General features: G+C 39.3%; 2 protein-coding genes across 5 annotated transcripts; one reads left to right on the top strand and one right to left on the bottom strand.

The window, feature by feature from the left end:
* Positions 1-48: 48 nt before the first annotated feature.
* LOC110086747 (uncharacterized) lies at positions 49-17348 on the top strand. 3 transcript variants are annotated; one of them, XM_020807897.3, is made up of 10 exons: positions 49-833; positions 2112-2235; positions 3188-3292; positions 5227-5303; positions 7421-7541; positions 8550-8690; positions 9364-9635; positions 9927-9994; positions 10373-10554; positions 12374-17348. In XM_020807897.3, exons 1-10 carry the CDS (start codon positions 339-341, stop codon positions 14098-14100), a joined length of 3312 nt encoding a protein of 1103 aa, XP_020663556.3. In that variant the 5' UTR covers positions 49-338; the 3' UTR covers positions 14101-17348. The 3 variants fall into 3 exon arrangements, with proteins under 3 accessions (XP_020663556.3, XP_072836409.2, XP_072836410.2); XM_072980308.2 differs by lacking the exon at positions 2112-2235; XM_072980309.2 differs by lacking the exon at positions 49-833 and having other exon boundaries at positions 2110-2235; positions 3232-3292.
* CD79A (CD79a molecule) lies at positions 16235-27933 on the bottom strand. Of its 2 annotated transcripts, none has more exons than XM_020807906.3 (5): positions 27315-27933; positions 20772-21245; positions 19771-19889; positions 18214-18282; positions 16235-17816 (listed from the first exon to the last, which is right to left on the bottom strand). In XM_020807906.3, exons 1-5 carry the CDS (start codon positions 27361-27363, stop codon positions 17694-17696), a joined length of 834 nt encoding a protein of 277 aa, XP_020663565.3. In that variant the 5' UTR covers positions 27364-27933; the 3' UTR covers positions 16235-17693. The 2 variants fall into 2 exon arrangements, with proteins under 2 accessions (XP_020663565.3, XP_020663566.3); XM_020807907.3 differs by having other exon boundaries at positions 18214-18279.

Below are 27933 nucleotides of genomic sequence, written 5' to 3'. Positions count from 1 at the left end.
GGCTGAGTAGTTTGGCGGGCTTTGGTTTCTTTCTGAGGCGAGCGCTGCTATCGCCTGTATTACCTCGGCGGAGGTTGCGGGTTGTGAGGGCGAGGCGAGGCTGTGTTGAGGAAGCGCGTAGATTTGATCGGGGACACAAGATTAGAGCGTCCTGGTTTCCTCATTATGTGCGGGGCAGGGGGAACTTGAAACGACCAAAGATGAGGGACCAGCAGCACCCCATTTCGGATTGACAGTAGCTGAAGGGACAAGATATTGATGGGGATGAACGAGACGGGGGGTGTTGAGAGAGCGAAAGAGAAATAAACTCATCTTGAGTATAGGAGCTGAAAGGAAAGATGCCAACCCAGGGGTCTGAAGGGGACACGCCAACAGAGGCGGAAGCCCCAGGAGAATGGCAGGAGATGCTGTCTGAGGGAAAAACTCAGGGTGTATGGCAAGGGACACCAGAAAGAGCAGACATTCAAGGGCTGGAGGGAGAGATGAGAAGAGAAGTTGAGACCCAGGAGCAAAAAGATGATGTTTCAAAAAGAGGAGAAGCCCAAGAGTGGAGGGGAGAGACATCAGACAGAAATGAAGCCCCAGAAGAGATGGCCATTGAGACTGAAGGCCAGGTTCTCAATGGACAAAGGTCCATGGAGATAGATCCAAAGGATCAGGGGGGACCACCTCTGAAGGAAAAAGCCAGTGGGGGATCTCCTAATTTTCTGCTTGCCAAAGGTGCTGAGGGAGGTGGGAGAGGGTCAGGTATTAACAAAAGCAGTACTGGAGAGAAGCCCTCCACCAAGAAGGGCAAAAAACAAAATACTAAGAAAAAGGGGCAAAAAGCCAAGGTGAGGAAAATGAAGGAGGAAAGAAATCCTTTATTTAGGCACACCTAAGAGATGACAGGCAAAGATGAAGAAAATGAAATTGACTTTTAAAATGGAGAAATTGGAAGTTAACAAAAGTATTCTCCATCAACCTATACATTTTCATACAACTACTTATCCATTATGTAGTTGTACTATTGCTAATCTCTTGTATGAAATCAGCATATTTACTAACTGGCTTGCATGGTCAGTTAAGATGATGAGGTCAAAGAAAGTATAAATCAAATAAGAACTATAAATCAGTAAAGACTTTCATTGTCTGACTTTAAATATATTAATTGCTGAATTTACATACTACAAAATATCAATGAAGCAATGTGTTAAGGATTCCAAGGAAAAGTTTTTTTTCTAAATATTAGACTAGATCCATACAAACTTGAGAGTAAGATTCATTGAATTCTGAGCAGTCATGTATAAAATGACTCAGTTAAAAAGCAAAAGTTACCCATTATTGCTAAGTTCATCATCTTCCAGGAAAAAAAAGTATTTCCACCTAGAACAATTAGGAATGTTAACTCACTAAAACTTGTTTCTTTCCATTTATTACATTTCTCTGCTATATCAAGATAGCAGATTTTCATTTTTTTTTAAAAAAAAAATAAGGCAGGCTATTGTTTTTCTTTAATGTAACATTTATAATTCAATAAGCACAAGTTACTATTTTTAATAGTGATCTGGGTTACAGAATATCCTGTGCTGCAGTACATCCATTGACAGGAAAGAAATTCCCTAAAATATTTCACAGCATCTAGATTTATAATTCTGTTGAACTAAATCCAGTGACTACTCCCAACTAGCACACTTATTGAATCAAGGGGACTTATATAATTATTGATTTAACAAGTTTGAGTGTACTGTACTCCAGTTGGGGCTAACAATAGGATTCAGCTCACCAATTCACTTACTCTTACTACAAGGGGAAATTATCATTTTAAGACTGTATCCTAAAATTAAGCCTCCCCTGCTAATAGTGAGTGCAGACAAGACAGAAAAGGTATAGTTAGTGTTGGGTTTTGTTTTGTCTGTTTTTTTGTATGTGTGTTTTGCATCATATCTATTTTTTAAACCTGCCCACTTATGCAGCTATTTAGCATGCTATTTATTATTTGGTCTGGAGATTAGAATTTATGTATTGAGCTGATTAGTTGATAAAAGTTTGGTGGCAAAAAGGTAACTTTAAGCAGAAAATTTAAATAAACCATACATTGTGCATATATCCATTTCTTTTCAATGTATTAGGCTGAAGATACTTTTAAAGGGCTGTCCATCTACTTCTCTAAAGAGCAGTGGGCTGAAATGGGAGAATGGGAAAAAATCCGTTATAAGAACATAAAAGAGAACTATGAATTTATGACTCAACTAGGTGAGACAAATTACTGGAAATAAAGAGAGGAATGAATGGATGATTTATTAACACAATAAGATTTCCAAGTAGAAAAGCAAGTTAAGAATTTATGCTTGACACACTATTCTAACTTTGCAGAAAGAGAATCTTCAGGGGGGTTCTATGTATGACATTAAATTTTTGTAAATCATATTTTTAAGCTTATGTTAAAATGTTTAAGGAGATGGGCTACCAGGAAATCGAATATGGACATTTTTCCCAGTGGTTGTAACTCTTTCCCCAATTCAACTACACCATTTAGTTTTTATTAACTTATGTAAACAAAAAAATAGAATTTGTAACCTTACATGGAAATTGGAAACTAGAACCAAAACAGAAGAAACTGGGAGTTTAATTAACAGACAACATGTTGAAATTGTCCTTGAGAAGTATGAAATCATCTATGTAACATCCTATGCATAGGTTCACGTGGTAGGTCTGGATAAATCATTGGAGTGGGATTCAATTTGCACTTAGTTCTCACTGAAATCTAAGGGATTTAAGTTAGCCATATCTAACTTTTTGTATTAATTTCAGTGGAATATACATTACTGTAATCCAAAATCAAAGATACACTGTTGATAGTCAGTTTGGAACAGGCAGAAGCCTCTGATGTTGGGACAGCTGCCCTTGTGCCAGCTCAGATCTGCAAGCACAATTGCACCGGCTGAGATCAGCTAGCAGCAGAGCCAGAAAAGGGGTGAATCAGGTCAAGTAACATCAGATGCAAACCCTTTCTGGTCCAGACTTGTAGCCACTATACCAGCACAGGGTTAGGCCAAGGTCAGTCCTAATTAATTTCCAGCATCCCTAGGCTGTGAAGGGCTTGGATTCATCTCAGCCAGCTCTCAACTATCTTGGTTAATTAAGACTGTGCCCTTATACAATAAAGCAATGTCAAGCAATCCTTTATCAGTAATATTTTTATTAGGTCTTCCTGCACCTAAACCAGCATTTATGTATTATGCACGGCAGACCTTCAAAACTGCAAATGAATCTTCTGAGTCAGATGAGGAATGGACACCAAAACCTATAGGTAAACTACTAAACTAGTGGTCCTGTAATATAATTGTCTGAAGTTATCTGAAAAAGTCTCTGTGAAGAATACTCCACACAAATGCTAGGTCTAGATGTTGCTAATGTGGATCTTTCAGTGCAGTTGTTTAGCTGAAAACCTGTATCTACTTTTATTGTTTTGTTAAATACAGTGGTGCCTCGCTAGACGATGATAATCCGTTCCACTGAAATCGCTGTTTAGCGAAATCATTGTCTAGTGAAAAACATTTCCCCATTGGAATGCATTGAAACCTGCGTTCCAATGGGGAAGAATCGTTGTTGTCTAGCGAAGATCGGCCATAGGAAAGCCGCTTTGCGAACTGCAGATCAGCTGTTTAAATCACTGTCTTGTGAAGCTTAGGTCCCGAAAACACCTGTTTGTGAGCGTGGAAGGAGCTGTCGGTTTGCGAAGCAGGGACCAAACATTGTCCAGCGAAATTCCCCCATAGGAATCACTATTTTGCGAATCGCTATAGCGATCGCAAAAAGTCAATGTCTAGCAAAAAACTGTCATGTGAGGTAACTGTCTAGCGAGGCACCACAGTATTTATAGCAGTACAGTTGAATGTGTACCTAGATGTCTAGTTGTGGAAGACAATACAAATTAATTATTCAGGCTTTGTGTGGAACTGATAAAAAGAAGACTGGGTGAAACAGTTCCTTAACAGTCTTTCTACCTCTCACAAACCTAATTTCAAGAAAATTATCTTCTATCCCTACTGCCTCTGGACATGGAGATTCTGTTTAAACATGAACACCACTGCTGAGATATATATGTTTCACTGCTAAGATTCTGGATTTGCCACTTTCTGAAGAAGATACATGATAGTACATAACACATGAGTATTAGTACCTGCTTATGCATCATAAACCCTACATAATGGGTAGTTGTAGATGATAGATACCCTGTTGTCAAACTGTGCACAGATATATAAGCAAGATTGCAATGGTCAAATTTATTTAACTTAAGACTTTTGCATCAAAGAGCTTTTGATATTCATTCTAAAGCATTGACTATCCAATAAAGGTGTTTGTTAAATCAGAAATAATTCTTATAGCCATGTAGGCTTTCCAAAGAAGCTTTATTCTTAATAGTTTTGGTCTTTTCTTTGTTCTATCCATGGGTGTCTTTCCACAAATGCATTAATGGTCCATATGACATACAGTATTCCTATAATGCAATGAGAAGATGGTGAAGTATCTCTTATCAGTAGAACTACTGTATGAGCAAAATCATGCTTCAGGGAATATATCAGCTCCCTAGACCAGGTTTTAAGGGTGGATTGAGGGATCTTCAGGAAGATGTGAAAATTGCCAATTATGGGGGGAAAGCAGGATCCTGCAGAAATGCACTTTTGGATCCTGACCAAAAAAATGGAGGAGAAGAAAAGTATTATAAATACTAATCAGAGAGATGGATTTGTACAGATACAATTGCTCTTTTTAAAATAATTCCATAACTAGAAGAATCACCTGTCTGCTGAAGTTCCATTTAATATCAATGCTTCCCCTTGATGGCAGAATTTCTTTTCAAACATAAAACTGGGTATTGATTGTCAAAGAGAATAAAGAAAGTGGGGGACAAAGTAATTAAGACATCCCTTTCCCTGCACCTCTATTGCAAACCTCTGCTTATAGTGTAATCATTTAAATTACCAGTATTGATGCTCTGTTGCATGCATTTGTGCACAATGTATCCTTTGGCCCATATTGGAACAATTTTACTATACTGTATTTGAGAAGTTTGTTAGGTTTGCAACAATATCTTTCTGTACATAACTAATTTGTAATAGTACCAAAATTTAGTATATTTTTGATCTGAAACATTTTTACTTCTTGATCCTTGTAATTACTGTAAATGTATTAATGCTACATTTTATTTTCTAAAAAATGTATTTGTTTTTTTAACTCCAGTAAAATCTTTTAGGATACCACCATATATTCCAAGCAGCTTGAAAGAAGAAGAAAAGAAAAAGAACTTCCTGACTCAAGTATGATATTTTTTGATATTTCCAAACACCTCTGAATTTTCTCATTTTATTTGCCTACTGATCTGAGCAAACACTGTGCCAAATTAATTTTGAGTAACATTTCAGTGCTTTTGCCTGAATGTACAAAATAAGACTTTGATAGTTGGTAGATTGAGTTGGTAATGTTTTCTTTTTAGTATTTCAATATGTTCTTCGGTTGGGAAATAATTGTTCAGAATCATAAGCTTTCTTTGGAACAACAGTGAGTTTGCAGTCAATAGTTATGGCTTTAATTTAAAAATTTTTTGCTATCAAGTTGATTCCAACATATGACAAGCCTCCTAGGGATTTCTAGCCACAATCAGTCCCTCCTTCTGATAGTGCTCTGGGATTTTGCAGTTTATCCAAGGCCACACAGATACCAAGGACATAACCCAATTCCACCAACCACAAACTCACCAGGTGATATCAACTGGTCTTTCTCCCAAGAAGCACAGTGGGGATTTGAACTCCTATCTCTAGCTCCCTAGCCGGTAACCCAACACACTGAGTTGTACCAGCATCCTTTAGTTACAATATTACTTCTTCCAATGTCATAGGGAAAAATGTGTCAGATTGGTAATAATTAGGATTATTGGCCATTTCATGAACGGGATGTAATTTGTGAAGCCTATGTTGTGATATATCAGTTTTTAATGTACGGTTCAACTCTTTGTGATAAGAGAGAGAGAGAGAGATGTGTTTCTCTTTAATATTGTTAGAGGCTGATAGATATATTTTTATTTCATTTCTATGCTGCTTTTCTCCTGGTCAGGGCCCCCGACATGACTCAAAACAATGATTAAAACAAGTTGCAGAATAAATTAGAAATTTAAAAAAAATCTAAAAAGTTATCAAGGATTTAAAAACTTTTAAAACAGACTTTAAAAGAACATGTGCCCAGTATTGAAGATGGACTTGATCTTAGTTTGTTAAAACTTGCCTAAAGTGGCAGCAGGCCTTTAACTGCTGCTAAAAGGGTAACAACTACTTTACGTACAGCATAGTGCTGTTGAAATCTATACATGTACAGAAGGGTTTTAAAAAGTAACCTGAACTCTTATAATCGGACTGGACAGCAATGCATGGTGTGTTTTTTTAAATAACTGCAATAAAATCAACTACATTTTCAGAAAGCTATCCATCATCAATACAATAATTTAAAACTATATAGTAAAAGGGAGTAGGTTGATATGGCTGTTGCCAAAATCACTTTTATTTATACATTTAAATAAAGATAACTGACAGAACTTAATTTTTGCTAAATTGTGTGGGGTGGTGTTGATAATGACAATCCAAATTCACAGTTGTTTTTATCTAAATCTTGCATAATGTAGAGCCAATGGTTTATAATGGCTGAGTAACTATTTCCTGAGAAAAATAAAGAATGGGCATTGTCTCTGGCTGTCTCATTAATTTAAAAAATGTGCTGTCAAGTTGATTCCAATTTCCATGGTTTCCTAGGTATAATGTACTCAGAAGTAATGTATCATTCCCTTATACTGGAGTACTGTGGGAACATATAGCTTGCCCAAGTTTTTTTCCAACGGCCCTGGTAGGAATCAAACTCGTCATGCCTGGCTCCATACTCTGACTCACTGAGCTAACCAGCCGGATGTAGCTGAACATACCAGAAAGTAATTTTTTGAATTAATGCTACACGTGTTTCTCCAAAAATAAGACAGGGTCTTATATTAATTTTTGCTCCCCAAAATGCATTAGGGCTTATTTTCAGGGGATGTTTTATTTTTTCATGTACAACAATGTACATTTATTCAAATACAGTCATGTCTTCTTCTGGTTCTTGCACAAGGGTGGAGGGCGGGGTTTCACTTCACTGGGGCTTATTTTTGGGGTAGGGCTTATATTACGAGCATCTTGAAAAATCATACTAGGGCTTATTTTCAGGTTAGGTCTCATTTTCAGGGAAACAGGGTAACATGGAAATATTTAAAAAGATCAAGATAAATATGAATATTCATCAAATTAGGTAAATAAATGTAATCTGCAGGTCTATCATCATTAATTCCTTTCTAGTGTTCTGATGTAAAATTTAATGCAGGTAGATAGGTAATTTGGATATAAAACTTTTTTTTCAGAATAAGCAAATAAATACTATGGAACGTATGCTGCAAAACCAAGACGTTAAGAAAATTGAAAAACATGTATCTGTAGATGTGTCTGTTGAAACTATTGACCCTGCAGCAGAATCTAAGACTGGTAAATACTGACTAAAACCTTCTATCATATATATTCAAAGCTACTCTAAAAACATGTAGGCATGCACACACAGATAGTGTTCTTCCTTTTATGAGGAGATATGCCTTTAGTGACATCTACAATTACTTGTAACATTCTTTATTCTTACATACAAAGGACACATTCTGAAACTTCTAATTACCTGATTCTGTGATGTATTTTGCAGGGTGAAAAATTGGTGGGATTGAATATATGAGTAAGTTCTATGTTACAAGTTGTTGCTATTTTTGTACCAGCACACTCTAGCGAACTATCTGGACTGTAGTGCAGTGCACTTGCTTAAAATAATTCCAAATTATCAAACAAACTGCAATGTAGAAATCTTTGAGAGAAGAAAATGTAGAAAAAGTTGGATGTGGGAGTAATAAATAATTCTGGAAAAGATTACATTGTTCACATGCATTTTCTACTTTGTTGTGGATATTGAAGTGACAACAAGGTGGATGGGGGAACAAGATTTTTGTACTATAGGTGGCTTGTAGCATTCTAGTTCTCATTTTAAAGAAGTAATGTAACTAGAATGAAGATTTTGGTTAGTTTTGAGAAATAGGAAAGTAGATTAATTTTTTAAATTGCAACTATAGTGGTAGCAAAACTACAACTATTTAGTAAATATTGTTAAAGTAATTTTTCAAGCTCTATGTTATACAAGATACTGTCCAGGAAATAAGACATGATTCATAAGCATGAATCTATACAGTACTAATCTATCCTCTTTAATCTTGCAACAGAGCTATATTAATGCAAACATGTTTATATTTAACCCTCTGTTCTGTTTCAGTACTGCTTTTTCTCTATTCTCTAGTAGCAAATTGATTCAAATGTTTGCTGTACAACTGTTAGTGCCATTTAATTGTATTGACAACAGTTAGTTCCCTTTAATCTGCTTGCATCATACAAAAATACTTGTACTGTTGCTTTCCATGAGTTTATGTATTACAAAATTAGACTATATGTTTTAACCTTCAGATTTCAAGAGACAAGCTGTATCTTGGGAAAAAGAGAACCAGACGAGACAGCAGGACAAAAAAATTAGCACGTACAGTTTACGGAAAAGAGAGAAAAAAACATATATGGAAATAAATGAACCAAATGATGATGATTACTTGTGTAAGTGATACCTTTCCAATCAGATTTTCTGTCTTCATCCCATACAGTATGTGTAGAAAAATGTACTTACACATTTATTTAGCACTGCATGGAATGTTTTCACACAAAATTATTCAAATTGCTCTAAAGCTTGAGGTACTTCTATTTATTTCTACATTTTAAAGATTCTTATGTCAAAAACACTTTTAACCACCATGCCAGTATTAAGCATTTGTTTGTTTGTTTGTTTCATAAATTAAATGTACCACTGAGTTACTGCAAAGCACTGTTCTAAGTGGTTTACAGCAAACTGAAAAGGGTAGAACCCCCCCATAAACAAGAGAGAAATAAAACAAATGCAATAATATAATGTACAATTCCCAAAGATGGTATAAACAAGAAACTGAGGACTTAAAGTACAAAGTCCCTAAACACCTCTTGAAAGAGGGCCACCTTTAGCATCCTCTTAAAAGATGGAAGAGAGGGGTCTGACGTACTGCAGTTCCCATGTATCGGTGCAGGTGCTGTTAGGTTAATATAATTGTTATTCTCTGTGTCAGTACTCTGTTCAGCCTGGGACTCTGGGAGCTTCTTTAGAAACCATGGGTACTTGTACTTGGTACTTAATGAGCATAAAAATGAAAATGTTCTGCTCCATCATGACACACTACTTGCCAATCCTTTCCCCCCTTAGTTTGTGAACATTGCCAGGTATTCTTTACTGATGAGTGTTCAGTTCATGGTGCTCCAGTTTTCATTGAAGATTCAGCAGCAGAAATAGGACTAGAGAAGAGAGCCTGGCTGACTTTACCTCCAGGTTTAAGAATTGGCCCTTCAAGCATCCCCAGAGCAGGTCTTGGAGTTTGGAATGAAGGGAAAATTTTGTCTCCAGGAATTCATTTTGGGCCTTATGAAGGGAAAATGACAGAAGAAGACGAAGCAGCTAACAGTGGCTACTCTTGGCTGGTATGTTTTACTCAGAGTGATAAAGGAGTAACTGAAGAAGCTATACTAAATATATTGTATACAAGAGATGCCTATTTCTTTTCTTACTGCCTAGAATGGGCAATTGAGGAGGGCAGATTAAACTAAAATAAAACTGTTTTTATTAATCATTTATAGTAGACTTTCCCTATTTGCTGGGGTCTAATGCTGGGCTTTTCACTGAACTAAAATGGTGTTTGAACTACAGTATTTTATATATTGTAGTGCTGTTACCATACTGGTATGTAGAGTTCATGTTTACTTTAATTGCAGATTACTAAAGGAAGAAACTGCTATGTTTACATTGATGGAAAGGATGAAACAAATTCCAACTGGATGAGGTAAAACCCTTGATGAGACTAAATGAGAAAAATACCTTTTATAAAGGTAGCTTTTTACACCTGAAAGGCCTAATAGCATAGAATGGTGTATACAAATTAATCTGCAAGCCAGTTGAACCAAATTACTGTACTTGACTCAAGGCAATGGACACTGACCGTGGATGATACTGTCTAATTGTTCCTGTTAGTACAAGCAGCTATTTTACAAAATACTGTTATGGGTCAGCTGTATAATAAGTCAAATATTGCATTTAAAATATGATAGAGGCTCATCTCATTATTCGAATAATAAAAAAATAATCCAATCATATCATAGTATCAAAAGATTTTCTGGTTTCCAGTTTGAATTGGGTAATCCTCTTGAAATTGGACTTCTAGGTATATTAACTGTGCCAGAAATGAGGAAGAACAAAACCTTATTGCCTTCCAGTATCATGGGAAAATTTATTATAGAGCATGTAAGGTAATCCTCCTTCATTCTGAGCTTCTGGTTTGGTATGGAGAAGAATATGGAAAGGAGCTTGGCATCAAGTGGGGATCTAGATGGAAATCATTAAAAGGTACAACATTAGATTATGTATTGTTCACAGTTCCTCAATCCTGGAAGTTTCTCACTATTTTCTTTCTCTTACTATATCTGCTTAGAGTACACAGTTGTAGTATATATAATCTCTCTGGAGAGTAATGTGTAGTGATATGAAAGTGCTAAATAACAACAACAACCAGTAGTATCTCCTGTATTTAGGAGATGCCTTTAAGAAAAAGTGCATTTATTATGGAAAGGAAAATATTGAAATATCCTCCCTCAACTATGCAGTCTCAACTGAGACACTGACTGTACCACTCATTCTGCTGCATGTATGCAGTAGGCCTGAAAGAGATGTTTGGCCTGGAAGATGTCAGAATGTATGTTGTAACATATTGTGAAACAATGCAGTCTAAGGTGTCTGAGTTTATCTCATGATTCTGAAAGCAAATTCAGGGAAATTGAAATATGGTGTGGCTGGGTTGTATAAAAACATAATGAATAATTTGTAGCCCCCTTCTCTAAATATGAGAAAATGTGATTCCAGCTCTTGAAAGTATTAAACAATCAAGAAAGACACATATTTATTTCTATTAAAATATGCCCGGAAATTATTCATTATCAAGGTTGAACAAAGTACAGTGGTGCCTAGCTTAACGAGTGCCTCACTCAATGATGAATTCGCATAACGATGGCCTTTGCTGGAAATTTTGCCGCCTCACCTAACGATGTTTCCTATGGGGGATTTTCGCATAACGATGTTTGGGACCTTGCTTCACTTAACGATGACAGTTTTAGGTCCCCTGTTTCGCTTAACGTTTTTTTTTTGACAGCCCTGTTTTCACTATTTTAAAAATATTCTAAAATGTTTAAAAAATGTTTTAAATGCTTGGAATCGTTAGTGCACCTAATAAAACCTTTGTTAAAGTAATTTGGCTTTGTTCTGAGTCTTTTTGAATTTTTGGTGATTTTTTTTTCACCATTGAAATGTATTGAATAGGCTCCTATTGGAACGGATTAACCGGTTTTCAATGCATTCCTATGGGAAATGGTGTTTCGCTTAACGATGTTTTCACATAACGATGTTTTTAATGGAACCAATTAACATCGTTATGCGAGGCACCACTGTAGTAGTTCTTCCATGTAATAAAAATGCTATACAGGAAGTACTGTTTTAATCTATTTAATGGCAATTAGAATTGTCTGGTAATGAAAAAGGGAGGACTCCTGTGCTTTTAACAAGAATGCAGAGTATGACTTCATCCAGTATAGCTTGCCATGCAATTCTCTTACACAACTATTAAATGTGCAGAAGCTTGCTCTATCCGCTTTTCCATCAAGCCCTGCCGGAGGATGGAAAAGATGAATTCATACATATTCTTTCAGAGAAATTAACAGTTCTTAAAAACAGAATTAATCTACAACCTATGTCATTGAAGAAAAGAAGATAATGGTTGAAATCCTATTGCTTAGGATAGTAAGTTGCATTAGAGTGACATAGTTTTGTCAATATTCTGTAAAAGCTATCTTATATAAAAACTTGTTAAAGTAATGTGCAATAATGCATGTAAGAAACAAGGAAACGTTCATGAAGAATATTGCAAAAAAATATTAATAGTCGGCACCTGAAACTAAAACAGTTTTGTTAAGAAAGCAGAAAAGGGATGTATCAGTACATTTCAAATTCTCTATTTACTCCTGTCTTTGTCTCAAACTTAATTCACATAGGGTTAAGAATTCTACCTGATAGCAGATTTGTAAGTCTCTGTAGTCTCTCATGTGTTTGCTACTGAAACTAATTCTTTCATGATTGCTAGAGATCTACTATTGAGATTTTTTTTTACTTCATATAGTTCACAGGAAGAAGTCACATTTGATACAGAAGCAAAATATGGCCTTTCAGAGCTGTTCCTGGTGTGACATAGCTTTCACATGCAAAGATTTCCTTAGCCGTCATATGAAGCGGAAGCATTCTCAGTATGGAGTACAAGCTGCAAGAATAGAAAATGTACAAGCTGAAAAATCTCTGTCCAGAAGTACAAATTGTACTTCCTCCAGTGCTGTACTGCAGTGCCTTATGCCTTCCTGTATAAACAACAATGAAGATGAGCCAACACAACTTTTAAAGGATTTAAACAAAAAGGCTCAGAATATAAATTCTTATGGCTCCAGTGAAAAAAGCCTTCTTTGCCTAGTCACCCATAAGCAAACAAACATCAGAGAGAAGCCATATTCATGTGGGCAGTGCGAGAAGAGCTTTGGGCGATTATCCCACCTGGTCACCCACCAGCGAACACACACAGGAGAGAAGCCATATTCATGTAGGCAGTGCGGGAAGAGCTTTGGGGATTCATCCACTTTAGTCCAACACCAGCGAACACACACAGGAGAGAAGCCATATTCATGTAGGCAGTGCGGGAAGAGCTTTGGTCAATTATCCCACCTGGTCACCCACCAGCGAACACACACAGGAGAGAAGCCATATTCATGTAGGCAGTGCGGGAAGAGCTTTGGGCAATTATCCCACCTGGTCACCCACCAGCGAACACACACAGGAGAGAAGCCATATTCATGTAGGCAGTGCGGGAAGAGCTTTGGGCAATTATCCCACCTGGTCACCCACCAACGAACACACACAGGAGAGAAGCCATATTCATGTAGGCAGTGCGGGAAGAGCTTTGGGCGATTAGACACCTTGGTCACCCACCAGCGAACACACACAGGAGAGAAGCCATATTCATGTAGGCAGTGCGGGAAGAGCTTTGGGCATTCATCCACTTTAGTCCAACACCAGCGAACACACACAGGAGAGAAGCCATATTCATGTAGGCAGTGCGGGAAGAGCTTTGGGCATTCATCCACTTTAGTCCAACACCAGCGAACACACACAGGAGAGAAGCCATATTCATGTAGGCAGTGCGGGAAGAGCTTTGGGGATTCATCCACTTTAGTCAAACACCAGCGAACACACACAGGAGAGAAGCCATATTCATGTAGGCAGTGCGGGAAGAGCTTTGGGCAATTATCCCACCTGGTCACCCACCAGCGAACACACACAGGAGAGAAGCCATATTCATGTAGGCAGTGCGGGAAGAGCTTTGGGCATTCATCCACTTTAGTCCAACACCAGCGAACACACACAGGAGAGAAGCCATATTCATGTAGGCAGTGCGGGAAGAGCTTTGGGGATTCATCCACTTTAGTCAAACACCAGCGAACACACACAGGAGAGAAGCCATATTCATGTAGGCAGTGCGGGAAGAGCTTTGGGGATTCATCCACTTTAGTCAAACACCAGCGAACACACACAGGAGAGAAGCCATATTCATGTAGGCAGTGCGGGAAGAGCTTTGGTCAATTATCCCACCTGGTCACCCACCAGCGAACACACACAGGAGAGAAGCCATATTCATGTAGGCAGTGCGGGAAGAGCTTTGGGCATTCATCCACTTTAGTCCAACACCAGCGAACACACACAGGAGAGAAGCCATATTCATGTAGGCAGCACGGGAAAGGCTTCAGGTGCTCACCACAGTTGACCAAACACAAGAAAACACACACAGAAGAAAAGCTACCTTAATAGATAATAGTGAAAAAAGTTGCTAGTGTAAATACAAGGACTTTAGCTTCTCTCTTTATTTGGAGTATTAATAAAGTGAACAACTGTGTTTTCCTTTGTCACATTGGTTTAATATTCAGTTTTTCACTATATCAAGCCTAGGCAAGTACATCACAAGAGTGAATAAACTGACAGTAACCATGATTGTAGTACAGTACTACTGATTGTAATACCTTACTTGGAGAACTCTAAAAAGTGACAAAGACATGAATATGGAACTGGTGATTACAACAACATGTCTGAAAGTTTATCACACAAATAGTTTTATTATTATCCTATGCTTTAATTCCTATATAAAGTATTCTCTACCTTCACCAAACTTGGTCCATCTTCACAAAATTATTTCCAATTCACTTCTTCACAAAATGTTACTGCAATGAGGGTCAAGAGTTCTGATTTAAAGAAAAATATTCAGGGAAGACTGTCCCTCTCCCAGATAACAAATCCATGTAGACTCAGGGTGACCAAATGCAAGGTACAGTATTCTATACTTCAGGTGGAAAGTGTGTACATGCAGTGTGATTCTATTGTTTTTATATCTATGGTCAAGAACATTTGGTATAGGGTTCTTTTGCATTAATATAAATTGTTCTCTTCAAAGGTAGTTGTTATTAAAATGTGCAGAAATTACATACATATTTATGAATAACCTTTGATGTAGCTGGCATAGGGTAATGAACATATCTCTTGCTTTATTTTCAAACCCTGGAACTAGGGATGAAAGAACACAGTACAACCATCAATATTGATAAAAGTGGTCCGTGTCAGTCAGAGCCATAGTTCTCCAACCAAAGCAGATACTAAAAGCTGTATGTACAGTATTCCCTTTTATTATCTGTTTCTCATCCCACAACAGAATTTCTTCAGAGGCATAGCCTTGTGTTTACTTCCAATAATTACAAAAAAGCACACCAGATGCAGCCTAAACAGATGGCTATGACTAACAATAATCTTTCACCACATAAAGAAGCATCTCTTCTAAAAATATTATGAATATATTATAAACTTTGCCTAAAATTTGATATCTCCATGAAGATAGTATGCATCTGAGATTATTTAATTAAAAAAAAACCCTAATCAATTAATTTAAATATCTCTTTGTTTGATCCCTGCAATACTGTCATTTGTCAGCAGGAGAAAGAATTTCCTAATCATCTCCTAGTTTTTGCAATTGATACAGTTTGAAGCCAGAAGTTGTTACAGGACTAGCCACTTTCTCCCTACCCCACTATGGGACATTCCTCCTTCGTGGGGACGGAGAGGACAGAACCTTCCTTCCGAAGGCTTATGGGGTGCACCATGGCAGGAGACAGACACCATGTATTCATCTCTCACTGATACACAACTGCTTGAATGCTTTTGTATCTTTTGTTCAGGCCCATTCCAATCCAATTTGGATTGAGCAGGATGAGCTATAAACATCGCTGTCCAAGGCAAAATCATGCCCTATCTCAGTGGAGGCAAACCTTTTACGGCTTGAGTGCCCAAAATGAGGGGGTGGGGAAGAAACCAGTGGCTGCCGTGACCAGAACCGGAACAGGAAGTGGCAGTTTAAGGGGGATTCATGGGGATGGATAGGAAGTTAAAGGGGGAGTCATGGGGACGGACAGGAAGTTAAAGGGGGAATCATGGGGACAGATAGGAAGTTAAAGGACCCAGAAGAGGAAGAGGAAGGGGGAACCCAGCTGCAGCCACTTCAAAAGGTTTGTCGCATGCCAGAAGAAAGGGCTTCACGTGCCAGCTGTGGCACACATGCCATAGGTTCGCCATCACTGCCCTATCTCAATTCCTTAGGTAAAACGTGAAGAACAGCACTTTTCCCCACAGTCTTGGTCTACCAGAGATAGTGCACAGTTGATAAAAAAAATCTGTTCTCAGGCATCATGCTGCATTGATGGCGAGAGTGCAAGGCGAGTGGACAAATTTGTATTCCTACTTACTGGGAGGAACTTAGGCTAAGTTCTGGAGTAAAATAATGACAGCACATAACACACTACCTTGTCGACGGCCAGTTACGTAACCCACTGAGCTATCCAGCTAGCTTGTATCCATGACAAGTAATCGCAGATATAGCAAAGGACTCTGAGACACAAAATGAGTTTTGGTTATTTTATTAACATCACATTTTATAAACACTAAAAAAACAAAGGAAATTTAGTCCGTGGTTATATCAACATATACAAGATTATATGGTGGTTCTCACGAAAGGAGCCATTGATCCCCCATACTACTATGCTATAACTCACCTACTTTTAACTATTTATGATAGTGCGTGACCTTAGTAGGAACGTTGCCTGCCTCAGTAAGAAGAGGAGACACCAGTGTCTGAACTTGGAAACGAGAGATCACAGTCTGGAACGTCTCATTTGTCTTTGATGTAAGTCAGGCCTAATAGTCCTGATCAGCTCTCTGTCCCTGCTCAGAGGCTCTTCCCAACCACCTTAGCTGTATTAACAATGAAAAAGCAGAGTCGGGTACCAAAATATTTTAATGAAAAAAATAAGCCTTGAATTATCTCAGAACTTTCAAAACTAGCTTATTTTTACTTTTTTTATAAAAAATTTTTGGTGATCCAATAAACATATTATACAATTCTGCTAGTATTCGATTCTGTTAATTAATCATGTAGCTACATTTTTATTTGCAATGAATCTTACATCTTATTCCCCTTGAAGAATGAGGGGGGAAAGCTTACAAGTGGATGTTCAATGGTTCAGAATGTGAGCCAAAAATTAAATGGGTCTCTGTACTACCATTCCAGGTTTTTCCTGCCTTTGCAACAGACATTCCCTTAAGATGAATGCAGGGAAAAAAGTACTGGTCTTGCTTATGCTTTGTATTTAGACAGATCACTAGCTTCATGTATTTTTTTCTAATATAAAACACCAAATCTAATTGTTTGCATACTGATATTTTGCCTGGGGGAAAAAGGTATTTTAATATATATTTTTAGAGATGCTAAGAAATGAGAGATGGGATTTGGTTTGCTTGTGACATCAGTCACAACTGCTAAGCAACCAGCACCATCCATTGTTGAAAACATATTAGAGCTTTTTCCCTTTACCCCAGCAATGAACTTTGAAAAGGAAGATATTTGTTTGCTCTGAGTATTTCACTCAGATTGATAAAGAAAAATAGCCAACCACAAAATATGATAGAATTAACCCTCTGCAAGTATTTGTCTTAATTGTATCTTAGAATCCCCACCCCATGCCTCCAACTTACTGGTAGGAAGAAAGGAAATGAATATAATAAATGTCAAGTAAAAATACTACTTGTCAGAATATTTTTCTATAAGAACCAAAGTATCAAGGAAGCACCTCTGCTATTTCATGTATTTTCCTTTTAAACCAAGATCTTCGAACACATGCAGAACCACTCAGATCTTTTCAGTTTCTATACTGTACACTTGAAAGGGTTATACAATATGTTAGCCTGTGAAACACAGCAGAAAACAGAATTTCCTCTATGTTATCTTCAGGATAAAATGAGAGATTATTCAGTAATTTAAGAATAGGCTCCAAGAACATTTGTGTAGAGCGAAGTCCTATTTATCATGGCTTCTCTGGCTTTTCCAGCTGCAGATCAATTACTTTGACATTCCCTATGTCCTGGTAGGTAGCTTGCAGCCCTCGTGAGATATCCTCATACATGGAGCACTCGTCTGGATTCAGTCCCTAGGAAAGAAAAATAAGAGGCAATAACCAGTGTGAAGAAAATGGGGTGCAAAGAATATTGATCTAATTCAGCACCAAACAGCACAAAGCAAGAGCAACAGATGCTGAATCTCAGTAAGCCATTTGGAGAGACGGCACGTAGGTTGCAATTTTTTTCACCATCTTTCCCCCCATTTGGACCAAACAACATTTTTTGAATTCACAAATCTCTGGCGAGAATCCTCACTGGTCTGGTTGACTCAGCTTAACCGCACCATTCTTTATATATTTCTATGCCAGACGAGAAGTGTCTTGAAGCACAACGTATAAAGGCATTTTCATGTCTAAAGGCATATGAATAGACTATCACTTCCTCTCTCTCAGGTCTGGAATTTGCACAGATGTTTCCTGAAGTTACCTCATAAAGGTTCTCCTCTTCCAAAGCCTTCTTCTTCTCTTGCAAGAGACGCTCATTTTCCCATCTCTTCTGTTGAGGGAAGCACACAAATTACTAGGAACTGCTAGGAAGAACTGGGAGATCAGATGGCAACTCTTAAATTAATTGCAACTAATTCATGAGGCTCCAGGTGGCTTTTTTTTTTTTTTTGCTGTCAGTTGGACATATGACTTAGCTGTACCTGAGCATCATATGAATTAGCAACAGCTAAGACTTAAAACAAGCTTAGCTCTACAGTAAAGTCAGATTAGGTCAGGCAAAGGAGAAACAGATGTTCTTGGGGTGAGACAGGGTTTTATTAATTACAGGAGGCCATGACCGTTAAACTTGCTTATATAGCTGAAGGACCAGTTCATGAAACAGCAGCAATGAAACCTGATTTTCAGATGAACAGTGTATGGTAAATCTGAACATGGCCTGGCCATTTGACAAGGGAATTTATATAATGTCTGTCATGCATGATGGAATTTATTTTTAACAGTTATATGGTGGAGGAATCCACTTCACCAAACACCATGCTTTATTAATAGAGTGGATCAGATCCAGACCTAGTCCTTCTTAGGTAAAGGTTCCCTTTGACATTTAGTCCAGTCATGTCCGACTCTGGGGGGCGGCCCTCATCCCCGTTTCCAAGCTGTAGAGCCAGCGTTTGTCCGTAGACAGTTTCTGTGGTCACGTGGCCAGCGCGACTAGACACGGAATGCTGTTACCTTCCCACCGAGATGGTACCTATTTATCTACTCACATTTACATGCTTTCAAACTGCTAGGTTGGCAGGAGCTGGGACAAGCGACGGGAGTTCACTCCGTCGCGTGGATTCGATCTTACGACGGCTGGTCTTCTGACCTTGCAGCACAGAGGCTTCTGCGGTTTAACCCACAGCACCACCACGTCCCTTAGTCTTTCTTAGGACTGATCAATTGGAAGAACCAGGGTCGTTCCACACCTCTATGCTGTTATTAATGTCCCAAAACAATCACACAATGTTATCCGGGAGACTCAACTGAACGTTGCCCTCAGCATGGACCACTGCTAACTCTTTTCTGTCATCCCACAGGAGCGGCCATTTGGGGAAATTGCTGTATCAGCCCAAAGATTGAAGAAATTACTTTTTTCCAAATGCAACTCCCAGAATCTTGCACCCAGCATGGGTCTTGTGGGATTTTGACAAACGTTGTCCAACAGGTAACTGCCCTCATCTCTGTCTCGCCTTGTGAGCAAGATGTTATATCAGATATAGATGACCACCCTATGAAATCTTTTTGGAAATAGTTCCAAAACATCGAGCAAAGACTGTTTTCACCTCCTAATGAGAAGCTTAAAACCATTTGATTTATCAGGCAGACCTCTTGCTTTTACTCCACTGGGGGGTGGGAGTACAGCGCCCTTTTAAAAAATGAGTAAAAACAGAACAAGATCTGGTGACTGGAAAGTATAGTCAGACGGATACAGAACAAGCCATGTGCCCTCTATATGTTTGCGTGTGCAGATGATGGTTGGATGGAAAGAACGGCTCACCCTAAATAGCAGGAAAAGGCCAGGACCAATGGCAGAGATCAGTAGAAAGATACCCTCCGCGGTGATGATCTTATTTTTGAGAGTTTCACTCATATTCAGAAAGGTGACCGGCCGAGCTCCTAGTAGACAGTGACAGATAGAAAGAGAGAGAGAGAGAGAAAGTATGATCCAGGAACCCCAGAGTATCACAAACCTCTATCATTCTCTTTCAACCCCATGTAAAAGGTTTGGGAAGACTTTAACCAAAAATAAATTAAATGCAAAGATGATCCTATGCTCTGAAAATGATACAGCAGATTTCTTACACTTCCATTAACTCAACGTGTATAATAAGAGAGGCAACAGGTTTTGGGGAGCTTCACTATTGGGAGACAATGGGAGCCTAGCTCCACAATCACATCTTAAAAATCTCCACATTTGTAAAACCAACATGCAAACAGAACCCAGTGTCCAAAATCCTGTGGCTGAGTGTAGTAGTTCAAACTCTAGTAGGCTCACCGAATCTCTGGGGACTTGGTGATTCAGCTCCTCCATATAGTGGACCCTCGACTTACAGACGGCGCCACCTACAGACTTTTTGAGTTACAGACTTCTCTGGCTGCAAAATTTAGGTTCGATTTGCAGCCGGAGAATCGACCTACAGACTGGAAAAAAAACCCAAAATGGAACCAAAACGGCCGGTTACGAATTAATCGGTTTTCAATGCATTGTAGGTCAATGGAGCCTCGACCTACAGAGTTTTCGACCTGCAGCCACCGTTCCAATACGGATTAATTCTATAAGTCGAGGGTCCACTGTAAGTGCCACTGATTCACACACCCCTACTCTAGTTATTTTGCATCACAGGGACTCAGCTTGGGGCTGATGCTGAGCCCTAACGAGCCCTAATGAGTTCTGAGCACAATGAGTTGATAGCACCGAGGCCAACAGATTCCACATCACCCCCATTCCTTGACAGCGATCCCGATCCCAAACCAGATGGTCACAAAGCTTGTACTCACTCCGGACCCAGAGGTACGTGCCACAGGACTGCTTGTGCCCATTCTCCGTAGACACAACGCAATAGTACATGCCGGTGTGATTCTTTTCCGCTGGAAAGAACGAGAGTTTTGACAACCCAGTCCTGCGGTCCACTAAAATATTCCGATGCTGGTCAGCCGTTACATCACAGCTTCTGTTGCAGTCAGAAGAAGATCGCCTCCAGGTGACGTTGGCCTCTGGTGGGCTGAACCTGCACTCCAAAAAGGTGTCGGAACCTTCCAAAATGATACGGGAGGGAGGCACGGATCCCACCGACACTTGAACACGGGCCTGACTCTCAGCTTTTGGCGGCGGAGCCACAGAAGCCTCAATGGTGACAACCCTTGCACTCATCGTGGCTTCTGTGGCTCCACCATAATCATCCGATGAACTGAGCTGGTCTCCTGTTGACGTGGTTTCATTTGCATCGGCGGCCTGGATCCCATCAATATGACCTGAGGATGGGAGAAACAAGAATATTTTGCTATGTAAGATTTATTTAAATATTGTCATCCCACCTTTCTCTATTAAAAGGACCCAAGGCCACTTACATCAGTAAAAGATAATATTTAACAGATTAAAAGCAGTAGGTATACATACATTTTAGATACAAAAACAAGAAGTACAGGAGTAATCTACTGCTGTCTTTTTATCAGCAAGCAATAACATTTGACTCGGGCAGGCCTTTAGTAATGGAAGGTGTTTTCGACTAGATGCTCTATTTTTCTGTTACTGGTGTGTCTTTTAATTGTTTTAATTTCTGTATGCTTTTACCAGCTGGAGTCATATTGCTATTTGAGTAGTTTGAGTAACTTGCCATGGCTAATTGCAACTAATTCATGAGGCTCCAGGTGGCTTCTCTTTTTTTGCAGTCAGTTGGACATGTGACTTAGCTGTACCTGAGCATCATATGAATTAGCAACAACTAACCATAAGGAGTTACATAAGCTTTCTCTGAACACTGATATGATTCTGACTGTTCATTTTAATGCAATGTATTTGTACTATTTTACAGCAAACCACTGTGTGTTATAAATTACGTTACATACAGAACCATATTCTCAGGCCCAGCCATTCATGGTACAGGGAAGTCATGGCTGGAAAGTCTAGAGTCTTCCAACTTTTTAGTATCTGTGAACACTACAAATAAGAGGGGTCATTAAAAAAAACAGAAACAAAATTTCCCCAGGGATCTCAACCTCTGTGGCTGGCAGATTCAAAGTTCCACCATTAGCTATTCTGATTAGAGATGACAAATTATGTTGCCCAACAACATTGGGGGGGCACGTGTTCCCCAATGTTGTATGTTATTTGTTTAATTTCAGCTTCCTCTGAGGGAGAAAGTTAAAGGGGGATTAACAATATTACACTGGTGCCTCGCTAGACAGTTACCCCGCAGGACAGGTTTTTTTGCTAGACATTGACTTTTTGCGATCACTATAGTGATTCGCAAAACAGTGATTCCTATGGGGGAATTTTGCTGGACAATGTTTGGTCCCTGCTTCGCAAAACGATTTTCGCTAGATGACAATTTTGACAGCTCTCTCCACGCTCGCAAACAGGTGTTGTCGGGACCTAAGCTTTGCAAGACAGCGATTTAAACAGCTGATCGGCAGTTCGCAAAGCGGCTTTCCTATGGCCGATCTTCGCTAGACAACGACGATTCTTCCCCATTGGAACGCATTAAACAGGTTTCAATGCATTCCAATGGGGAAATGCTTTTTGCTAGATAATGATTTTGCTAAACAGTGATTTCAGTGGAACGGATTATCCTTGTCTAGCGAGGCACCACTGTATTAAATTAAACAAATACAATTGGCTTTGCGAACTATTCCCAATAAGAGGTAATGCTGGACTAGATGGACTTATAAACTCACATGATGTAAGATAACTTTGTATGTTCTATCTGACTTAATAATAATAATGTGCTTTCAAGTCAATTCTGAGTTACGGAGCACCTTTTAGGGATTTTCCAGGTGGAAAGTACTCAGAAGTGGTTTACCATTTTTCTTTATGGGGGGCACCCTGGGGCTTTGCAGCTTGTCCAAGGTTACATAGGCTAGCTCTCCTCCCAGGAGGCCCAGTGAGGAATTGAACTCCCAACCTCTGACTCCATAGCCAGATGCCTAAACCACTGAGCTATCCAGCCAGCCCTATCTCTCTGACAGCTATATGTTTCCTAATGTTGAACAACCCTGATCTTACAGTTTCAGAAATGCAGTTAGTGGCAGAATTTCCCCATGATAGGCAGATACTTGTGACAAAAGAATAAAATGATAAAAACGAATATATACTATATCTCATTTCCAATAACAAGCTATTTACAGTGGGGTCTTGACTTGAGAACTTAATCCGTATTGGAAGGCGGTTCTCAAGTCAAAATGTTCTCAAGTCAAATCTGCATTTCCCATAGGAATGCATTGAGAACCATTTGATCCGTATCTGCTCTTTTCCGTTCATAGAAACTAATGGGAAGCTGCTATTCTGCCTTCGACGGCAAGAGGGGGATATTTTGTTTCTTTTTTCCTTAGGTCAAGAAAGGTTCAGGGAAGGCAGGGAAAAGACAGTCCAGGCAGTCCAGGACCAGGCAGTCCGAAGACTGTCTCCCAATCCACTCTCTAAACGCTGGGAGGAGTGAGGAAGCAGACAGGCACCCTTTTCACTGGCCAACAGTTAACTGAAAGTTCAAATTTTGCACTTTCCCTGCCTCCCATGTGGTTTTTTTTCCAGTTCTTAACTCAAATCTAAGTACTTAAGTCAAATCAATATTTTCCTATGAGAGCGGTTCTTAAGTCAAAATGTTCTTAACTCAAGCCGTTCTTAAGTCAAGCCCCCACTGTAGTTCTTTCTCCACAGTTGCCGGTTAAGGTAGTGAACCACATCACCGCTTAATGCACCCCACCATCCCTTAAGGGCTCTGTGCTGGTTTTAGTTCCCTTTTTCCTGCCCCTGTTGACAGGAAACAGAAGAGGTTTTTTTAAAAGGGAAATTTACCGACCACCTTCTGGGGGGGCGGCAGATTTTAAGAGACCTTGAGGAGAAGAACTTGTTTAAGAGAAACTTTATAATGCTGGTCTGTTTGTCCCTAGGGTATGCTAAAATAGGTGATGGTTCTTGGGAAGGAAGTTTATCGGGTGGGGTTGAACACCTTGTGTGTCACGGAATACAATACAATTTCTTTCATGTCGTCTTACAATCTAAACACTTCTGAACGCATTGGCCATTGTCGTTTGACAAGAATGTGCAGCAAGGCTGATAACAAACTAGTATTAAAAATTGTTAGACCTCCCCCCCAAAATTGACCAAAGTTCTCTTACAAAACATCACATGTATAAGAAAAATTCTGCAACCAGCTTTCACAATTTTTCTTCTGCCTGGCTGTTGTGTTGGGGGCACAACCAAATGCATGATCTGAGTATATCAAAGCATGTGACAGTCAGCCAGAACAATTACACACAACAGTAGTGTGATTTCAGGTGTGTGCTGTGTAAACCCAGTAGGGTTTGCGTCATTACTACTTATATGCCCAGCAGTTATGTAATTTTTGTAATCTGAATCCTATCACAAGGGAAGAGAAAGAGAGCAGATTCTCATCCAGTTTAAAACTCTGTTGGGTCGCCTACAGGAAATGCCTACTTGCCATAGGTGAATATGTTGGTGGATATATACTGGTAATGGGAAATACTTAGCATTCCAGATGTTGCTGACTGTGTTGGCTAGTGCCAATGGGAGCTGTAGTCCAAAAATATCTAAAGGACCACATGTTCCCCACCCCTTCTCTCTGTGTGTTTATCCATATTGATTCTGAAATAGATATTGGCAAATACGTTGACATTTATGTTGATATACCTACAGTATGTCGGGACATACATTTCATGCACCAATGATCACTAAAGAACTCTTAATGATTTCTATTAAGATCTCTATGTGTCAACTCCCAAGGGCTATTAATAACTACTAATCAGACCACCTCAATCTTGGATCTTCACATTTCCATCCTCTTTTTATACCCTCCCCCCTTTTGTATAAATGGCCTTCTCCTCACCCTATCTGAAGAAACTGGCTTTTAAATTATGGGATCAGTTATGATGCAAACTCATTAAAGAGTTCCAAGGATTATCCGTCACATTAGATGCAGTAGACATAATCTGGAATGGGGTCTCTGCATTTGAAGGATACAGGGAAGGTTATAGTTAAAATCATCAATGCAATAAAAAGTATTTAACTGGCTGAACATCTTTTAGTTGGACATCTAGGATTAAACAGATTATCACACTACCAAGATCTTAATACCACCATTTATGAGATGTTGAGGAATGCAGGAATATAGGACAGAAGTGGTATGGAATATGTGATTCTCTAGATAGTGCTGGCCTTCCATAATCCTTGATGATTCACTATGTTGGCTAGAACTGACGGGAGCAAGAATCCACAGATTTCCTACCTACGGAGGGAATACACAGACACATGCACACAATCCTGTTGGTAGTCTCACTGGCAACATCTCTCTAGAGCTTCAGATGTAGGCTCCAGTCTTACCTGGCAATGACAGGGATTGAACCTGGAGCCGTTAGCACGCTCTGTCCTGGAGTTACAGCCTCCCCTTCCCCACAAGTGTCATTTACCTGCAAGGAAGGATCCATTTCTTCTAACATTGTCTCCTAGCATAATAAAACACTGGAACCAAAACTATGTATGTATTATATAGTGTCCATTTCAACTTTCCAGGGTTTTTGAGGTAAAGAATACTCAAAAGTGGTTGACCATTCCCTTCTGAGAGCGCCCTGGGAGTGTACAGCTGGCCCAAGCCCAGACAGGCTGGCTCTTATCACAGTGAGGAATCAAACTCCCAACCTCTAGCTCCACAACCAGAGACCTATACCACTGAATTATCCAGCCAGCTGGAACCAAAACTTCGTGGGAGGAAAAATGAGATAGCTGAATTTATACCAATTTAATCCAAACTGCCTTTTCTTACAGCTTTTCTCTTTAAGCCTCTTGACATTTTTAATACCTCTTTCTAGATTCAAGCAGAGAGCTCACATAGTCAGCCCTATAGTCAGTAACCTTGGATTAAGTCCAAGAGAATACGGTGGGGCTTACTTTCATTGATTCAATTTGATTTATATGCTGCCCCCATTAGTGAAAGAACTATTCCGGGCAGTTTATAGGTTTAAAAGCCACAAGACTCCACATAATAGCATACATTCAAAAACAATATGGCAATACATAAACAGTAACTAAATCATAAATATAAATAACCCTATAAAGTCTAAAATACGTACTAAACAAAATTAACAGCATCCAGGAGATTTAGTTGTTAAGGGCAGCTTTAAATAATTCTGTCTTTAGCAATTTCCTGACATCACAACAACAACAAATCTTAGCATTGCAGAGCTAGAAGATCATTGAGTCCAGCCCATGTCAAGGAGGCACAGCTGGGGAATCAAACACACAACTTCTGGCTCTACAAGCAGATTCCTAAACAGCAGCTAGGCAGAAATAACCTAGTTTGTTGGCAATTTGTTCCAGGGATTGGGGAACATGATCAAAAATGCCTAATTCCATGGAGTCATCTTTTTGACCTCCCTCTGTGTGGCTGCTTGTCACATCGTGCCATTTTACTTACAGCTGACTGGATAGTGCAGTGAGGTTTCTGCAGATTCGGAGGTTGGGAGTTCAATTCCCGACATTGCTTCCTAGGGGAAGAACCAGCCTTTATAGCCTTGGGTAAATTGCATAATCCCAGGAAGCTCCCAGGAGGAGGGAATGATACACCCCTTCCAAGTACTTAGAAAAACGGTCACCGTAAGTCGGAATTGACTTGATGGCACACAATTATTAGTAGTTTATTTTGCTTAAATTTTTTTAACTTGGCTTCCCAGCCCTCTTTAAAGCTTATAAATACAAACCTATATGGCAAATGGGAAACCACATTTCTGATATAAAATAAATCTTCCACGGCCTCTTATCAGAAATGCCCTGTTCTGCATTCTCTCCATACTTTAATGCTAGATGGTACATATTGAGTGTAGTTATTGCTTCCTCAAACAGCTGTCCATAAAATCATAGGGTTCAAACAGAAATGATCATATGATCCAACTGTAATACAGGAAGCAGGTCCAGCATCCAAGGCTGAATGAAGGTCCAGCCTCCAAAGACTATCTGGAGGGACCCACATTCCCTCTGCTACAAATCAGAGCTAGTAAATATAACATTTTTTAAACTACAGAAGCCAGCAATTCCAGAAAAGTGACATTTACAAATTTAAATTTATAGAGCCTTGCACCTTTTGGCTTTACAGACGCCAGGATGGTTCTTCTGCCTTTAAAAGCAGCCTGACATTAATTAAGCCACAGAAGCTTCTCCAGAAGTGGAATTAAATTAAGGAGGAAAAAGTTTACCCATTCTCAACCGTATACCTGCCACGTCGCTACCCACACCCTTAAGGATCGTTCCGTTTTATTTACTGCTGCTGTTGTTTTACACGTCTGCAAGCCCCCAAGCTCTCTGCTGGTTCCTACCTGTAATAAGACCCAGGAGAAAGACGCACCAGTACCAAGTAACATCCATTCTGTGACTTCTTTTTCCTTTAGAACCGCTCTTTAGAAGCACCACTCGTTGTAGGCATGCATGCAGTTGCAACAGAGTTTGCTAAACTTTGGAGTTGTTTTTACTCGTCAGCTTATGTTTTTTTTTCTCTCCCCTCTTTCGGGCAGACACCAGGAGATGCGCCTGGTTACCCATTGCTCCGCCCAACTGAGCTAATGAGATTTGCTTTTTCTCACCACACACGGAAGTCTCTGTTTTCACTATTTATTTATTTTTTTAAAAAAGTAGGAGGCCTTTAGGATTCTGAAGAAAGTACGGGCAAGGGACTCCTCCAACCCATTACAAATGAAAGCAGACATATTTGCGAAGGCTTTCACGGCCGGGATCTAATGTTGTGGATTTTTCCAAAGCCAAAGAGCCCGGAAAACCCACAACAACCGAAAGCAGACATGTTTGTCCCATAAAAAATTCTCGAGACGAACTTAACACGCCACAGTATGTAAAATGGCATGTTGTCGGTCATATGAACCTGGCTGGGTAGTTTGGTAGTTTCGATATCTGGCTACAATGTCAGAGGCTGAGAGTTCGATT

Source organism: Pogona vitticeps, chromosome 9 (assembly GCF_051106095.1).
Source record: "Pogona vitticeps strain Pit_001003342236 chromosome 9, PviZW2.1, whole genome shotgun sequence".
In the NCBI taxonomy this organism is placed as follows: Eukaryota; Metazoa; Chordata; class Lepidosauria; order Squamata; family Agamidae; genus Pogona; species Pogona vitticeps.
This window is presented reverse-complemented; position numbering and strand designations above follow the sequence as displayed.

What these genes read in the sequence shown, in the direction of transcription:
- CD79A (XM_020807906.3), bottom strand. Translation starts at nt 27,363, where the DNA reads ATGGATGTTACTTGGTACTGGTGCGTCTTTCTCCTGGGTCTTATTACA. An exon ending in TCTCCTGGGTCTTATTACAG is followed by an intron (nt 21,246 to 27,314) that starts GTAGGAACCAGC and finishes TCCCATCCTCAG; the next exon opens with GTCATATTGATGGGATCCAG. An exon ending in AAGAGGAGAACCTTTATGAG is followed by an intron (nt 17,817 to 18,213) that starts GTAACTTCAGGA and finishes TTTCTTTCCTAG; the next exon opens with GGACTGAATCCAGACGAGTG.
- LOC110086747 (XM_020807897.3), top strand. Translation starts at nt 339, where the DNA reads ATGCCAACCCAGGGGTCTGAAGGGGACACGCCAACAGAGGCGGAAGCC. An exon ending in ATGGACACCAAAACCTATAG is followed by an intron (nt 3,293 to 5,226) that starts GTAAACTACTAA and finishes TTTTAACTCCAG; the next exon opens with TAAAATCTTTTAGGATACCA. An exon ending in ACAGTGGCTACTCTTGGCTG is followed by an intron (nt 9,636 to 9,926) that starts GTATGTTTTACT and finishes CTTTAATTGCAG; the next exon opens with ATTACTAAAGGAAGAAACTG.